Source organism: Hemiscyllium ocellatum, chromosome 44, assembly GCF_020745735.1.
Source record: "Hemiscyllium ocellatum isolate sHemOce1 chromosome 44, sHemOce1.pat.X.cur, whole genome shotgun sequence".
Taxonomy (NCBI): domain Eukaryota; kingdom Metazoa; phylum Chordata; class Chondrichthyes; order Orectolobiformes; family Hemiscylliidae; genus Hemiscyllium; species Hemiscyllium ocellatum.
The window spans coordinates 4,007,104-4,025,868 of record NC_083444.1 but is presented as its reverse complement, the minus strand read 5'-3'; the positions used below and the strand labels follow the sequence as shown (position 1 = coordinate 4,025,868).

At 49.7% G+C, this 18,765-nt stretch overlaps 1 protein-coding gene across 1 annotated transcript in view; it reads right to left on the bottom strand.

Moving 5' to 3' along the window:
• Positions 1–18,765, bottom strand: part of LOC132835250 (uncharacterized) — a 71,452-nt gene that overhangs the window by 16,034 nt on the left and 36,653 nt on the right. Inside the window, exons 4-5 of the mRNA XM_060854635.1 lie at positions 11,906–12,039; positions 2,062–2,657 (exon numbers count right to left, since the gene is read on the bottom strand). Coding sequence (XP_060710618.1) covers positions 2,062–2,657; positions 11,906–12,039 — 730 coding nt within the window. The remainder of the gene's footprint in view (positions 1–2,061; positions 2,658–11,905; positions 12,040–18,765) is intronic.

Here is an 18,765-nt window from a genome sequence, read left to right as displayed (position 1 = left end):
TCTAGGCCCAACAATCTTCAGCTGCTTCATCAACGACCTTCCCTCTGACATCAGGTCAGAAGTGGGGATGTTCGCCGATGATTGCACAGTGTTCAGCACCATTCCGGACTCCTCACATGCTCAAATGCATCAAGATCTGGACAATATTCAGGCTTGGGCTGAGAAGTGGCAATTAGCATTGACGGCACACAAATGCCAGACAATGACCATCAACAATAAGAGACACTGTAACCACTGCCCCTTGACATTCAACAGTATTGCCATCACTGAATTCCCCCACTATCAACATCCTTGGGTTACCATTGACCAGAAACTCAACTGGACTCACCACATAAACACAGTGGCTTCAAGAGCAGGTCAGAGACGAGAGGTACTGCGGCCAGTAACTCACCTCCTGACACGCAAAAGCCTGACCCACCATCGACAAGGCACAGGTCAGGAGTGTGAGGGAATACTCCCCACTTGCCCCTGGATGGGGTCAGCTCCAACATCACTCAAGAGGCTCGACACCATCCAGGGACAAAGCTGCCCCCGCTTGATTGGCACAACACCCACAAACATCCCCTCCCTCCCTTACCCACCGACACTCAGTAACAGCAGTGTGTACCATCCCCTCCCTCCCTTACCCACCCCTCCCCAGTAACAGCAGTGTATATCATCCCCTCCCTCCCTTACCCACCCCTCCCCAGTAACAGCAGTGTGTATCATCCCCTCCCTCCCTTACCCACACCCCCTCAGTAACAGCAGTGTGTACCATCCCCTCCCTCCCTTCCCCACCCCCCCTCAGTAACAGCAGTGTGTACCATCCCCTCCCTCCCTTACCCACACCCCCTCAGTAACAGCAGTGTGTACCATCCCCTCCCTCCCTTACCCACCCCCCCTCAGTAACAGCAGTGTGTACCATCCCCTCCCTCCCTTACCCACCGACACTCAGTAACAGCAGTGTGTACCATCCCCGCCCTCCCTTACCCACCCTCCCCCCCCCCAGTAACAGCAGTGTGTACCATCCCCGCCCTCCCTTACCCACCCTCCCCCCCCCTCAGTAACAGCAGTGTGTACCATCTACAAGATGTCCTGCAGAAACTCACCAAAGATCCTCAGGCAGCACCTTCCAAACCCACGGCCACTTCCACCTAGAAGGATAATGGGCAGCAAGTACATGGGAACCCCACCCCATGCAAGCTCCCCTCCGAGCCCCTCACCATCCTGACTTGGAAATATATCGCTGTTCCTTCACAATTATTGGGTCAGAATCCTGGAATTCCCTCCCTGCCGGCATTGCGGGTCAACCCACAGCAAGTGGACTGCAGCGATTCAAGATGGCAGCTCACCACCACCTTCTCACGGGGGCAAATAGGGATGGGCTATCGATGCTGGCCAGCCAGCGACACACAAATCACACAAATGAATAAAAATAGACCCACTCAGATCTTCCACCTAACCAACCCACTGATCCCACAACCATCCCCCTAAATTCAAACTACTCCCCCAAGTCCTTGACCACTCTACCACCTGAGCCCATTACTCCACCTTGAACATAACTAGCCCGCCCTGACCATCCAACTCAACCCTGGACCTTACCAGTGCACCTTGACCCCCAAACACACCTACTGACTAGGTGCACACACCCTCCTGACAACCAATACTCCCAATCCCACCTAACTAGCAACTGACCCCCAGTCACCCGCACTGTGCCAGTAGAAAAGGAGGTCAGAGTTTAATTGCTGTAAAAATTATTATGTTTAAAACAAACAAAGGCAGCTTAAATAAAAATAGAAATTGAGCGAGAAAGCAACTCTGGCAGCATCTGAGGAAAGTAAAACATTTGGAATTTAGTCTGATTCATCTGTTGTCTCTACACAGATGTCGCCAAGCCTGTTATGTTACTCCAATTTATTTTGTTCCACATTTGTAAAAAATTTTTTTTTAAATTCATTATAGGTGTTAGCTAAAAAGCTGGGTTGTGTCAAGCAATAGCAGCAACCCAACGTCACCAACAATTCACCAGAAACTCTTCCGACAGATCCATTCATGCAGCTGCTCTGTTCACAAGGAACTCACCTTTCACGAAAAAGTCTGCTGCCGTGCATTCCTCGTTCAGCCATTGCAGGAGGCAGCTTATCTTCAGGGTTAAATTGGCTCGATGCTCTTCAAAATCCCACACAATGATGTCCCCGTAATAACGGGACTCGTAAGCTATGAGCTCCATCAATTTTTCACTGCGGGACACTGCTAACATAAAAACCGTGACTACCTGGTAGTTCTTAATTTGTTGCCGTTTGGCGTAGGCTTTTCTCAATGCTCCCCTCCTAGTGAACGAACTCGGAACGGAGTTGGTTGCGATTAACAGTAACGAGCTGTTCTCCGGTGCAGTGCACATTTTAGGGTTGCTGATCTTAACTTTACAACTGTAGTCTTGCATGTAGCCGTACTCCTTCTGAAAGCGGTTCAAGTCCATGTGGAAAGTGGTTTTCCCATCAGTCAGGTTGATCGATTGTCTGTGGTAGATTTCTTTGGAGGCATTCACTTTGCTTGGAGACGGAATGGAGTTCTTGACAAATTTATTCGTAACGTCAGCTTTCAACCAAGAAGAGTCCAAGAGGTGAAAAGCAACAAAGCCCATTGTCATCAGTCCAGTAACACAGTACACCAAGTTCCTAAATGGGAAGCACGGGAGTCAGTGTCACTACATCCCAAGGATAAGATAGGCGGTAGAGAATATCGCTTTATATACAGTCATAGAGATGTACAGCACGGAAACAGACTCTTCATCCAACCCGTCCATGCCGACCAGATATCCCAACCCAATCTAATCCCACTTGCCAGCACCCGGCCCATATCCCTCCAAACCCTTCCTATTCATATACACATCCAAATGTCTCTTAAATGTTGCAATTGTATCAGCCTCCAACACTTCCTCATTCCACACACGTACCACCCTCTGCGTAAAAAAGTTGCCCCTTAGGTCTCTTTTATATCTTTCCCCTCTCTCCCTAAACCTATGCCCTGTAGTTCTGGACTCCTCCACCCCAGGGAAAAGGCTTTGTCTATTTACCCTATCCATGATTTTATAAACCTCTATAAGGTCACCCCTCAGTCCCCGACGCTCCAGGGAAAACAGCCCCAGCCTCTTCAGCCTCTCCCTGTAGCTCAAATCCTCCAACCCTGGCAACATCCTTGTAAATCTTTTCTGAAACCTTTCAAATTTCACAACATCTTTACGATAGAAAGGAGACCAGAATTGCACACAATATTCCGACAGTGGCCTAACCAATGTCTTGTCAGCCACAACATGACCTCCCAACTCCTGTACTCAATACTCTGACCAATAAAGGAAAGCATACCAAACGCTTTCTTAACTATCCTATCTACCTGCGACTTCACTTTCAAGGAGCTATAAACCTGCACTCCAAGGTCTCTTTGTTCAGCAACACTCCCTAGGACCTTACCATTAAGTGTATAAGTCCTGCTAAGATTTGCTTTCCTGAAATGCAGCACCTCACATTTATCTGAATTAAACTCCATCTGCCACTTCTCGGCCCATCTGATCAAGATCCCATTTTAATCTGAGGTACCCTCTTCGCTGTCCACTACACCTCCAATTTTAGTGTCATCTGCAAACTTACTAACGATACCTCTAATGCTGACATCCAAATCATTTATATTAATGATGAAAAGTAATGGACCCAGCACTGATCCTTGTGGCACTCCACTGGTCACAGGCCTCCAATCTGAACAACAACCCTCCATCACCACCCTCTGTCTTCTACATTTGAGCCAGTTCTGTATCCAAATGGCTAGTTCTCCCTGTATTCCATGAGCTCTAACCTTGCTAACCAGTCCCCCATGAGGAACCTTGTCAAATGCCTTATCCTCAACTGCAATGATTTTAAAAGTTTTCCAAAGCTTCTCTGAGCTATGGAGAAAGTGAGGACTGCAGATGCTCGAGATCAGAGTCGGGAGCACAGTGCTGTTCGATTCTCCTGCTCCTCAGATGCTACCTGACCTGCTGTGCTTTTCCAGCACCACAATCTCGACTTCTCTGAGCTTTGGAAAGGGTTCAGAGGAGATTTACTAGGATGTTGCCTGGGATGGAGAGAAGGTCTTCTGAGAAAAGGCTGAGGGACTTGAGGCTGTTTTCGTTAGAGAGAAGAAGGTTGAGAGGCGACTTAATTGAGATATATAAGGTAATCAGAGGGTTAGATAGGGTTCACAGTGAGAGCCCTTTTCCTGGGATGGTGATGGCTAACACAAGGTGACATAGCTTTAAATTGTGGGGTGACAGATTTAGGACAGATGTCAGAGGTAGTTTCTTTACTCAGAGAGTAGTAGGGGCATGGAATGCACTGCCTGCAACAGTAGTAGACTCGTTAATTTTAAGAGCATTTAAATGGTCATTGATAAACATATGGACAAGAATGGGATAGTGTAGGTGAGATGGGCTTCAGATTGATTTCACAGATCGGTGTAACATCGAGGGCCAAAGGGCCTGTATTGTGTTGGAATATTCTATGTTCTATGTTCGAGGTGGGGAGCAACAAGGACCACTGTCATCAGTCCAGTTACATAGTACAGGCTGGGCCTAAATGGGAGGCAACCATCAGGCACTGGAGTCAGTGTTGCTACATGGCAGTAGAGAATATCGCTTTATATCCTAGACTGCAATAGCTCTAAAAGAGGCTGCTATGGCACAGTGGTAGTGTCCCTGCCTCTAGAGCAGGAGGCCTGAGTTCAAGTCCCACCCACTACAGAGGGGTGTCATAACATCTCTCTGAACAAGTTGATTAGGAATATCAATACTGGAAGGCGCCTACTTGAGAATCACATTCTGACCACTAGGTCAGAGCCAGGGACAATACTCTCTGTGCCAGAAGGCTTCCAATTGGTCAGAAAAGGATAATATTCAAACAAATGGATGAGGTAAAAAAACAGAATACTGCTCTGTAGCCAACCAACAGCGCCCCTGCCTCCCCCTCTTCCCATCCTGAGTCATCTAACTTCCTGAACCAGTCAACATTTCCATGAATAGATCGAGTTACCCAGCCACCCAACGTGGAACAAACACATTGCGCCAATCCGCTCACCAAATGACCAGTGTATTCATAAGCAATTGAGTCAACTGTTAGAATCAAATAGCAATTTACAGCCACTTATATTGATGAAAATACCATGAGATGCGGACAGTCACCGCAGTTTGACGCCATCTTATTTACAGAAATGATAAAGAGTTAAAAATCACACAACATCAGGTTATAGTCCAACAGGTTCATTTAGCTTTCAGAGCACTGCTCCTTCATCAGGTGGTTGTGGAGTATAAGATCGTAAGACACAGAATTTATAGCAAACATTTACAGTGTGATGCAGCTGAAATTACATATTGAAAAAGGCCAGGATTGTTTGTTAAGTTTCTCATCTTTTAGAATGACCATGTTGGCTTCAGTTCTTTCATATGTAAATCCCAGAACGTTTTTCTTAAAGTTACATTCTGCAAAAGGGATTGACAAAATCTTACATAAATTCATGCAGTTTTTGAGCAAAACAAAATGTAATTCTACAAGTACAAGTTCACCCCACAAACTTACATGTATGTGTGTCTGTGTGTGTGTGTGTGTGTCTGTGTCTGTGTGTGTCTGTGTGTGTGTGTGCGCGCGCACGCGTGCATGCAAGGGGGAAGTGGGAGTGTCGGTGAGAGAGTGTGTGTATGTGAGTGCGTGTGCGCGTGGCGGGGGGGGTGGAGTATGACTGTGAGAGAGTGTGTGTATGTGAGTGTGAGTGTGTGTGCGGGGGGAGTGTGAGTGTCTGTGAGAGTGTCTGAGTGCGAGTGTGCGTGTGGGGGGAGTGTGCCTGTGAGAGAGTGTGTGTATGTGAGTGTGACTGTGCGCGCGTGGGGGGTGTGTGTGAGTGTCTGAGAGTGAGTGTGTGTGCGGCGGGGGAGTGAGAGTGTCTGGTGTGAGTATCTGAGGTGTGTGTATGTGAGTGTGGGTGTGTGAGCGGGGGTGTGTGTGAGTATCTGTGAGAGAGTGCATGTGTGTGTGTGTGTGTGTGTGCATGCGAGGGGGGAGTGAGTGTCTGTGAGAGAGTGTGTGTCTATGTGAGTGTGAGTGTGTGTGCGCACGCGCGAGGGAGAGTGTGAGTGTCTGTGAGAGTGTGTGTATGTGAGTGTGTGTGTGTGCATGCGAGGGGGGAGTGAGTGTCTGTGAGAGAGTGTGTGTCTATGTGAGTGTGAGTGTGTGTGCGCACGCGCGAGGGAGAGTGTGAGTGTCTGTGAGAGTGTGTGTATGTGAGTGTGTGTGTGTGTGTGTGGGGGGGGAGTGTGAATGTCTGTGAGAGAGTGTGTGAGTGTTTGTGTGCGGGGAGAGAGAGAGTGTGTGAGAGTGTAAAGGGGTATAAGTCTGTGAGAGGGTGTGTGGGCATGTGAGTGTGCGTGTGTATGTGTGAGTGTATGAGAGAGAGCTTGCGTATGAGAGAAGGGTCTGTGTCACAGACACTCATATCCCCTCCTCCCCTCACACACACGCGCACAGTTTGTGGGGTGAATTTGTACTTGCAGAATTACATTTTATTTTGCTCAAAAACTGCATGAATTCATGTAAGATTCTGTAAATCCCTTTTTTTAGAAATATAATCAGTCTGAACATTGTGGCACAGACAGTCTCACACAGGACCCCTCACACCTTCAATGCATTATATGGGCCGACTCAGCATCAATTGTTAAAGTTCTCTTGAGAAGTTAAAAACCACACAACACCAGGCTACAGTCTAACAAGTTTAACTTGTTGGATTATAACCTGGTGTAGTATGAGTTTTAACTTTGTGCACCCCAGCCCAACACCTGCATCTCCAAATCACTTTCATTTGAGAATGAAACTTTAAAAAATTCTGGAATTTGCATATGAAAGAATTGAAACCAACATGTTCATTCCGAAAGATGACTTAGCAAATAATCCAAATCTTTTGTAATACATAATTTTAGTTACATCACACTGTTATAAATTCCGTGTCTTATGATTGCATACTCCACAACCACTTGATGAAGGAGCAGCGCCCCGAAAGCTAGTGCTTCCAAATAAACCTGTTGGACTCTTACCTGGTGTTGCGTGATTTTTAACTTTGTCCACCCCCGTCCAACACCTTCACCTCCAAATCAGAAATGATGGAAGCTAGGGAAAGTTCATTTTCTGTCGTTTCCACCACACCCCCACCGCAGCTCCTGGGTACAGGGCAGGTCCTGAGACAGCCAAACCAAACATTTGCAAACCAAGGTGAAACTGGGTACTGCAGATGCTGGAGATCACAGTCAAGGTTACAGTGGTGAAGGAAAAGCAAAGCAGGTCAGGCAGCATCCAAGGAGCATGAGGATCGACACTTTGGGCAAAAGCCCTATATTTCCAAACCAAACCCACTGCAGTCCCGTACACACACACTCTCACATACACTCCCAGACACAGACTCACTCACGCACACGCACGCACTCACACACTCGAGACACAGACTCGCATGCACACAGACACAGACACACACACAACACACACTCATATACACACACATTTACACAGACAGACACACACAGACACACTTGGACACAGACACACACGTAGACACAGCTGAAAATGTGTTGCTGGTTAAAGCACAGCAGGTTAGGCAGCATCTCAGGAATAGGGAATTCGACGATGAAGGGCTTATGCTCGAAACGTCGAATTCCCTATTCCTGAGATGCTGCCTAACCTGCTGTGCTTTAACCAGCAACACATTTTCAGCTGTGATCTCCAGCATCTGCAGACCTCATTTTTTACACACGTAGACACACACAGAGATGCACACACACACTCACACAGACACACATACACTTAGAGACACACACACACACACAGACAGACCCGCACATACACAGACACACACACACACAGACACAGACTCGCACGCACACAGACACATAGGTAGACACACACACACACCCACACACACACACACACCCACACACACACAGACACAGATCCACACACTCTCACACAGAGACACAGCCACACACTTAGACACATACAAGCACACAGACACACTCACACACACTTAGACACACACATGCACACAGACAGACACACTCAGACTCACACACACAGGGTCACACGCAGACCCAAGCTCACACCGACACAGACTCACACACACCCTGACACACACAGACTGACCCAGACACACACTCACATACACACAGGCACGCACATTCACAGACTCACACACAAATACATACAGACACACGCTCACACAATCACAAAAGCACAGAGACCCAGACACACACACACAAACGCACACAGAGACCCAGATACACACACTCACAGACACACCCAGTCACACACAGGAAACCGAATGACAGCCACCAATCCACTCAAACAAACCGTTGAGCAGAATCAAAATCAGAAATAGGAGAATTCTGCAGCACGGACAGAAAAACAGTTCCGAGGAAGGGTGACTGGATGCGACCGTTTCTCTCTGCACAGATGCTGCAGGAGATTTTCCATCGATTTCTGGCTGAGTCTTTGATAGAAAGCTGCGTGCGGACCTACCTCATGATGGTTCACTTCCGATCGCTGTGGCGACACTCTGCTCCTGTCATCAGCTCTTGCCATCACAAAACCCAGGGCGGCTTCCGCACAGTGGGGTGGGGGCGGGAGGCGGAGAGCTCCCCTTCCTGGGGGTGGGAGGTGGAATGGACCAGCCTGCCGGGGAAATGAGTGCAACTCTGGCGCAGGAGGTCTCCCGCACCCCACAGTGGGAAGTGGACACTTGGCAGGAGGCAAGGACTGAGGATCCCGTAGGTGAGAAACAACAGCACGAATTTCTGGAAAGAGGTCAGCACAGAATCCCTACAGTGTGGAAACAGGCCCTTCGGACGCTTCTGCCACCACTACCGTCCCCCTCAAAGCCACTCACCTGCATTCTGCTGACATGCACCCACCCCCCAGATCCCATTGTCACCATCCCCGGCCCCCAGAACCCCAAGGGGAACACTACCCCTGCTCATGACTCCAGCTGCATTCCCCCCACCACCACCACACCCACTCCAGTTACTGGTTCCGCCCCCACTCCCAGCTCCACACCCACACCAGATCCCAGCTCCCAGCCCTGCCCAGTTTTCACCATCCCTCCAGACCTCCCCCTCGCTCAGTCCTCAGCAAAGGACTCACCTTCATCCCCCTCCGCCCACGCATCAATGAATTTAATACACGCCGAGACGTCGAACAATTCTTCCGCTGTCTCAGCCTCCGAGCTTTCACAATCAGGACTCCCACCCACCTTCCGAGGACCCCTTCACCCACCTCCAACACACTTCATCCACCTGGACACCCCGCGCTGGCCTATTACCTGCCCTCGACCTCTTCATTTCCAACTGCCGCTGGGACTTAACCGCCTCAACCTGTCTACCTCCCTCCCCCACTCCAACCTCTCACCCTCACAACGCGCAGCCCTCCAATCCCTCTGCTCCAATCCCAACCTCACCATCAAGCCAGCAGATAAAGGGGGCGCAGTGGTAGTCTGGCGCACTGACCTCTACACCGCTGAAGCCAAATGCCAACTCGAGGACACCTCTTCCTACCACCCCCTTGACCATGACCCCACCCCCCCATCACCAAACCATCATCTCCCAGACCATACAGAACCTCATCACCTCAGGAGATTTCCCACCCACAGCTTCCAACCTCATAGTCCAGGAATCCCGCACTGCCCGATTCTACCTCCTTCCCAAGATCCACAAGCCTGACCAACCTGGCCGACGCATTGTCTCAGCATGCTCCTGTCCCACTGAACTCATTTCTACCTAGCTTGACACTGTCCTATCTCCCCTAGTCCAGGAATTCCACACATACGTTCAATACACCACCCACACCCTCCACCTCCTCCAAGACTTTCGTTTTCCTGGCCCCCAATGCCTCATCTTCACCATGGATCCCTCTATACCTCCATCCGCCATGACAAGGGTCCCCAAGCCCTCAGTTTTTTCCTCTCCCGACGTCCCCACAATACCCTTCCACCGACACTCTCATTCGTTTGGCCGAACTGGTCCTCACCCTTAACAATTTCTCCTTCGAATCCTCTCACTTCCTCCAGACCAAAGGGGTAGCCATGTATGGGCCCCAGCTATGCCTGTCTCTTTGTTGGCTATGTAGAACAGTTGATCTTCCATAATTACACCGGCACCACTCCCCACCTCTTCCTCCGCTACATTGATGACCGCATCGGCACCACCTCATGCTCCCACAAGGAGATTGAGCAGTTCATCAACTTCACCAACACATTCCACCTGACCTTAAATTAACCTGGACCATCTCTGACACCTCCCTCCCCTTCCTGGACCTCTGCAACTCCATTAATGACGACCGACTTGACACTGACATTTTTTACAAACCCACCGACTCCCACAGCTACCTGGATTACACCTCTTCCCACCCTACCTTTTGCAAATATGCCATCCGGTATTCCCAATTCCTCCGCCTCTGCTGTATCTGCTCCCAGGAGGACCAGTTCCACCACAGAACACATCAGATGGCCTCCTTCTTTAGAGACCGCAATTTCCCATCTCATGTGGTTAAAGATGCCCTCCAACACAGCTTGTCCACATCCTGCACCTCCGCCCTCAGACAGAACGCCCCTGGTGCTCACCTTCCACCCTACCAACCTTCGCATAAACAAAAGCATTCGCCGACATTTCCGCCACCTCCAAAAAGACCCCATCACCAGGGATATATTTCCCTCCCCACCCCTTTCCACCTTCAGCAAAGACCATTCCCTCCGTGACTACCTGGTCAGGTCCACACCCCCCTACAACCCACCCTCCACCCTGGCACCTTCCCCTGCCACCACAGGAACTGCAAAACCTGCGCCCACACCTCCTCCCTCACCTCCATCCAAGGCCCTAAAGGTGCCTTCCCCATCCATCAAAGTTTAACTTGCACATCCACCAATATCATTTATTGTATCCGTTGCTCCCAATGCGGTCTCCTCTACATTGGGGAGACTGGACGCCTCCTAGCAGAGCGCTTTAGGGAACATCTCTGGGACACCCGCACCAATCAATCACACCGCCCTGTGGCCAAACATTTCAACTCCACCTCCCACTCTGCTGAGGACATGGAGGTCCTGGGCCTCCTTCACCGCCGCTCCCTCACCACCAGATGCCTGGAGGAGGAACGCCTCATCTTCCGCCTCAGAACACTTCAACCCCAGGGCATCAATGTGGACTTCAACAGTTTCCTCATTTCCCCTTCCCCCACCTCACCCTTGTTCCAAACCTCCAGCTCAGCACCGTCCCCATGACTTGTCCGACCTGCCTATCTTCTGTTCCACCTATCCACTCCACCCTCCTCCTTGACCTATCATCTTCATCTCCTCCCCCACTCACCTATTGTACTCTATGCTACTCTCTTCCCACCCCACCCTCCTCTAGCTTATCTCTGCACCGTTCAAGCTCTCTGCCTTTGTTCCTGATGAAGGGCTTTTGCCCGAAACGTCGATTTCGCTGCTCCTCAGATGCTGCCTGAACTGCTGTGCTCTTCCAGCACCACTAATCCAGAATCTGGTTTCCAGCATCTGCAGTCATTGTTTTTACCAACAAGTCCACACCGACCCTCCAAAGATTAACCCACCCAGACCCAGACCCATTCCCCTATCATTGTACATTTATCCCTGCCTAATGCACCTAACTTGCATATTCCTGGACACTATGGGACAATCTAGCACGGCCAATCCACACTAACCTGCACATCCGTGGGCACTATGGGACAATTTAGCACGGCCAATCCACCCTAGCCTGCACATCCCTGGGCACTATGGGACAATTTCCTTTGGCTGTTCCCCTTAACCTGCACATCCCTGGATAATATGGGACAATTCCCCACGGCCAATCCACCCTCACCTGTACATCTTTGGATTGTGGGGGGAAACCCAGGCGGAGGCTGGAATCGGACACAGGTCCCTGGCGCTGTAAGGCAGCAGTGCTAACCGCTGAGCCACTGTGTTGCTGAAAAGGCTCAGTGGGTCTGGCAGAATCTGTGGAGAGAAATCAGAGTTAGCATCTTGGCTTGAGTGACCCTTCCTCAGAATACCTAACTCTGATCTCCCTGCATGAAAAGGTTGCCCCATAGGTCTCTTTTATATATTTCTCCTCTCACCCTAAACCCTCTGGGTCTGGACTCCCCCACCCCAGGGAAGAGACTTTGTTTATTTATCCTATCACTGCCCTTCATGATTTTATAAACCTTCATAGGGACCCCCTCTGCCTCCGAAGCTCCAGGGAAAACAGCCCCACCCTATTCCACCTTTCCCTGTAGCTAATCCTCCAACCCTGGCAACTTCTTTGTAAATCTTTTCCGAACCCTTTCAAGTTTCACAACACCCTTCTGATAGGAAGGAGACCAGAACTGCACACAATATTCCAAAAGTGGCCTAACCAATGTCCTGTACAGTCTCAACATGAGCTCCCAACTCCTGTACTCAATAATCTGACCAATATATGTACCTTTAAATAAGATGGAAGTTAGGGTCTAGACTATCTCCTTGATATATTTAAGGGGTCTTGATCTGGTAGATAGCTAATTGGAGGCTCTTGTCAAGATAAAAATCTTTAATTCCAGATTGAGTTTAAAATTATTCGACTCAAAGACAGTGAGTGGTGAGTGTTAATGTTTTTTTCAGGTGTTCAGTTGGTTTGAACAGGGTGTTCCGTAATGGTTCATTCAGTCACTAAAAGTTTCCTGGGGTCGAAGAACTCACTTAGGTGCTTTAAAGAATGTCAATAAGGCAAAGCTTTTGGAATTGGCAAATAAATTGGAGTTGGAGTTGCTGATTTCTGTGAGGAAGGGGGAGATCATTGCAGCCATTACTCTGCATTTACAATCGCCAGGAATGCAAACAGAATAATTGTAAATGAAGCACCATAAATATGAAAAGGAAATGAAACCGTTTGATGATGATTAAAAGCAGAGGAAAAAGCAAGAGAAAGGAAAGTTCTAGCAGAAGACACAGGGAGAAAGGAAGAAGTCTTGAACTTCAGAAGTCTGCATTGAAAGTGGAAAGTAAAAAGTGAGGTCTGCAGATGCTGGAGATCAGAGCTGAAAATGTGTTGCTGGTTAAAGCACAGCAGGTCAGGCAGCATCCAAGGAACAGGAAATTCGACGTTTCGGGCCAGAGCCCTTCATCAGGAATGAGGAGAATGTGCCAGGCAGGCTAAGATAAAAGGTAGGGAGGAGGGACTTGGGGTAGGGGCGATGGAGATGTGATAGGCGGAAGGAGGTCAAGGTGAGGGTGATAGGCTGGAGTGGGGTGGGGGCGGAGAGGTCAGGAAGGAGATTGCAGGTTAGGAGGGCGGTGCTGAGTTGAGGGAACCGACTGAGACAAGGTGGGGGGAGGGGAAATGAGGAAACTGGAGAAATCTGAGTTCATTCCTTGTGGTTGGAGGGTTCCCAGGCGGAAGATGAGGCGCTCCTCCTCCAGCCGTCGTGTTGTTATGTTCTGCCGATGGAGGAGTCCAAGGACCTGCATGTCCTCGGTGGAGTGGGAGGGAGAGTTAAAGTGTTGAGCCACGGGTGGTTGGGTTGGTTGGTCCGGGCATCCCAGAGGTGTTCTCTGAAGCGTTCCGCAAGTAGGCGGCCCGTCTCCCCAATATAGAGGAGGCCACATCGGGTGCAGCGGATGCAATAGATGATGTGTGTGGAGGTGCAGGTGAATTTGTGGCGGATATGGAAGGATCCCTTGGGGCCTTGGAGGGAAGTGAGGGAGGAGGTGTGGGCGCAAGTTTTACATTTCCTGCAGTTGCAGGGGAAGGTGCCGGGAGTGGAGGTTGGGTTGGTGGGGGGTGTAGACCTGACGAGGGAGTCACGAAGGGAGTGGTCTTTGCGGAACGCTGATAGGGGAGGGGAGGGAAATATATCCCTGGTGGTGGGGTCCGTTTGGAGGTGGCGGAAATGACGGCGGACGATACGCTGTATGCGGAGGTTGGTGGGGTGGTAGGTGAGAACCAGTGGGGTTCTGTCTTGGTGGCAGTTGGAGGAGCGGGGCTCAAGGGCGGAGGAGCGGGAAGTGGAGGAGATGCGGTGGAGGACATCGTCGATCACGTCTGGGGGGAATCTGCGGTCCTTGAAGAAGGAGGCCATCTGGGCTGTACGGTATTGGAACTGGTCCTCCTGGGAGCAGATGCGGCGGAGACGAAGGAATTGGGAATATGGGATGGCGTTTTTACAGGGGGCAGGGTGGGAGGAGGTGTAGTCTAGGTAGCTGTGGGAGTCAGTCGGTTTATAGTAGATGTCTGTGTTGAGTCGGTCGCCCGAGATAGAAATGGTAAGGTCTAGGAAGGGAAGGGAGGAGTCTGAGACAGTCCAGGTGAATTTGAGGTCGGGATGGAAGGTGTTGGTAAAGTTGATGAACTGTTCAACCTCCTCGTGGGAGCACGAGGCAGCGCCGATACAGTCATCGATGTAGCGGAGGAAAAGGTGGGGGGTGGTGCCAGTGTAGTTGCGGAAGATGGACTGTTCCACATATCCTACAAAGAGACAGACATAGCTGGGGCCCATGCGGGTGCCCATGGCAACTCCTTTAGTTTGGAGGAAGTGGGAGGATTGAAAAGAGAAGTTATTCAGGGTGAGGACCAGTTCAGTCAGTCGAAGGAGGGTGTCAGTGGAAGGGTACTGGTTGGTGCGGCGGGAAAGGAAGAAGCGGAGGGCTTTGATGGGGGATGGAGGTGTACAGGGACTGGATGTCCATCGTGAAGATAAGGCGTTGGGGACCAGGGAAGCAAAAATCATGGAGGAGGTGGAGGGCGTGGGTGGTGTCCCGAACATAGGTGGGGAATTCTTGGACTAAAGGGGACAGAACCGTGTCGAGGTACGCGGAGATGAGTTCGGTGGGGCAGGAGCAGGCTGAGACAATGGGTTGGCCGGGGCAGTCAGGTTTGTGGATTTTGGGCAGGAGGTAGAAACGGGCGGTGAGGGATTGTGGGACTATGAGGTTGGAGGCAGTGGATGGAAGATCCCCTGAGGTGATGAGGTTATTGATGGTCTGGGAGATGTTGGTTTGGTGGTGGGAGGTGGGGTCATGGTTAAGGGGGCGATAAGAGGAGGCGTCCGCGAGCTGGCGTTTGGCCTCAGCAGTATAAAGGTCGGTGCGCCAAACTACTACCGTGCCTCCCTTGTCTGCCGGTTTGATGGTGAGGTTGGGGTTGGAGCGGAAGGAGTGGAGGGCTGCATGTTCTGAGGGTGAGAGGTTGGAGTGGGTGAGAGGAGTGGACAGGTTGAGTCGGTTGATGTCGCGGCGGCAGTTGGCTATAAATAGATCGAGGGCGGGTAAGAGGCCAGCACGGGGTGTCCAGGTGGGTGGGGTGTGTTGGAGGCGGGAGAAGGGGTCGTCAGAGGGTGGGCGGGAGTCTTGGTTGTAAAAGTGGGCACGGAGGTGAAGGTGGCGGAAGAATTGTTCAATATCTCGCCGCGTGTTGAACTCATTGATCCGAGGGCGTAGGGGAATGAAGGTGAGGCCTCTGCTGAGGACTGATCTTTCATCCTCAGAGAGGGGGAGGTCAGGAGGGATGGTGAAGATCCGGCAAGGTTGGGAGTTAGGACCTGGTGTGGGACTGGAGCTGGGGGTGGGGGCGGGGTTAGGGGCGGGGACAGAGATCGACGTAGGGGCGGGGTTAGACGTGGTGACGTTGCTCGGTGTGGGGGCGGGGTCAAGCGTGGGGGCGGGGTGGAAAGTTGACTTTAAATGGTGGAGAAGATAGAAGATAGTAGTGGTGATGGGAAAAGTGATGAAGAGCCGAAGGCCTGGTGGGGATCTGTTAAAGTATGTCCAGGCATTACTAATATCTGATGAGAAGGACATAGAAGTGTTTTTCATTTCATTTGAGAAAGTGGCTAAACAAATGAAATGGCCAGTGACTGTTGGTTTTGTTAATTCAAAGAAAACTGATAAGTTGAGCTAATGAAGTATTTGCATCACTATCAGATTCATCCTGGAGATTAACTCATCCTGTGGGTGAACCTGATAGTGAGGCAATTACCTCACGAGACCTCCTGACCAATTTTGTTTGAATCACCAATACCAACATGGTCACTGGCCAATTTAATTTGTTAGCAGGAGTTGATGTGCACTTAAGGTGGTTCTTTTCACCATATCCTGGGGGATGAATCTGGGAATATGATGAGGTGGATAAAGCCATGTTAAGTTACAGAGATGTACAGCATGGAAACAGACCCTTTGGTTCAACCCGTCCATGCCGACCAGATATCCCAACCCAATCTAGTCCCACCTGCCAGCACCCAACCCATATCCCTCCAAACCCTTCCTATTCATATACCCATCCAAATGCCTCTTCAATATTGCAATTGTACCAGCCTCCACCACTTCCTCTGGCAGCTCATTCCATACACATACCACCCTCTGCATGAAAACGTTGCCCCTTATGTCTCTTTTATATTTAGATTAGATTACTTACAGTGTGGAAACAGGCCCTTCGGCCCAACAAGTCCACACCGACCCGCCGAAGCGCAACCCACCCATACCCCTAACCTAACACTACGGGCAATTTAGCATGGCCAATTCACCTGACCCGCACATCTTTGGACTGTGGGAGGAAACCGGAGCACCCGGAGGAAACCCACGCAGACACGGGAGAACGTGCAAACTCCACACAGTCAGTCGCCTGAGGCAGGAATCGAACCCAGGTCCCTGGCGCTGTGAGGCAGCAGTGCTAACCACTGTGCCACCGTGCCACCCCATCTTTCTCCTCTCACCTTAGACATATGCTCTCTAGTTCTGGACTCCCCGACCCCAGGGAAAAGGCTTTGCCTATTTACCCTATCCATGCCCCTCATAATTTTGTAAACCTCTATAAGGTCACCCCTCAGCCTCCAGCGCTCAAAGAAAAACAGCCTCAGCCTGTTCAACCTCTCTCTATAGCTCAAATCCTCCAACCCTGGCAACATCCTTGTAAATCTTTTCTGAACCCTTTCAAGTTTCACAACTAGTGCCAGAACTTATAGACAAAATTTTAGGAATTAAGGAGGTAACCTGGTCAAACATACAGAGTCTGAAAGGATCAAATAAAGATATTATGGATAAGGTCATTGAAAATAGATCAAACATATGATGCTCTCAGAGAGACTCACTTCCTGAAGTAGTGAGAACTCATGTTGAACAGCAGAGAGTTAAAACTGCAAGGTTAGTAGGAGAGATGGTAGATAATTAGAAATTAATTCATAAATCAAAGTTTGACTTTGAACATCAAGTTCAATCTGTGAGGGGTAGAAATTGATGAAAGAGACAAATCCTCAGGTAGTAAAAGGAACAAAGATTCCATTGAAGACAGTAAAGATAGTTTATCACAGGTTATGAAAAGAAACCTATGAGGGTAGAACAGAAACAAAATCCCTCCAATGTTTTCACGATAATAAAATAGGACACGTGAAGTCCCAGTGTTAATGGTTTAGGAAAAACACTATGACAAAATAGAATAAGCCCTCTCAAAGAGTGGTGAGCCTGGGGGAATTCTCTTCCCCAGAGAACGGTGACACAGTGGTTAGCACTGCTACCTCATAGCGCCGGAGACCCAGCTTCAATACCCGCCTCAGGCAACTGTCTATGTGGAGTTTGCACATTCTCCCCGTGTCTGCCTGGGTTTCCTCCGGGTGCTCCAGTTTCCTCCCACAGTCCAAAGATGTGCAGGTTAGGTGAATTGGCCAGGCTAAATTGCCCGTAGTGTTAGGTGAAGGGGTAAATGTAGGGGAATGAGTCTGGGTGGGTTGCGCTTCAGCGGGTCGGTGTGGACTTGTTGGGCCGAAGGGCCTGTTTCCACACTGTAATTAATCTAATCTAAACACAAGCCAGGCAGCATCAGGAGGTGGAGAACTCAAAATTTTGAGTGTAATCCTTCTTCAGGAATAGAGCTGAGGTTAGGTGGACCTACAGATAAAGAGAAGGGTACGATTTGGTTGGTCGACGGGAGGAATGAATCCCATTGGTAGCTGGAAGGAAGAGTCAGGAGGTGAAATGGAAGGGAGGAGGCGATGGGGCTGAAAAGGTAGGAAATGGGTTGGAAGGTTATTTGAAATGGGAGAACTCAATGTTGAGTCCTCTGGGGTGTAGGCTGCCCAGGCATTGCTATGCCAATTTGCGGTCCGATTCACTATGGCAGATGAGGAGGCTGAGGATGGATATTTTGGACAGGAAGTGGGAAGGAGAAATGAAATGGGTGGTGACTAGGAGGTCAGGCCTTTACAAGCCTGGCTGAGATGCTCGACAAATGTTGCCTTTGTTTTTGTTTGGTGTAACTGTCACAAAGCTAGGCCGTTTTTTCCTAAAAGCTGATCCTTGGCTCAAGGAGACTCTGTCTTTGACTTTTTTCAGAGGGGCAACAAACCAGGCCGGGGTCCAATCAGTCCGGTCTGATATAGAGATAAAAAAGATTTTGAGAGGTCTTTTGTTTATATGTAAACAGATGAGACCTCAAAACAAAGTGGTCATATTTTAGAGGTGACCTGTACAATAAAAGGGGAGTGGTCAGCTCTCTAACTGAGCAGTTTAGTTCAGTCCTGAACTGGTGAGAAGTTCAACAGGGAGCTGTGCGTAAACTCTCTCTCTCTTTCTGCCCTTCAACTTCAACCTGTAAATATGTGCTCCATTTATAGTGGGTTTTAAAGGGAGTTTGCTTATTGAGACTGTGTGTATATTGCAAACAGCATAATTAAGGCTATTTTGGATTGACTGAGTTCTGTAAGGGTTCTTTATTCT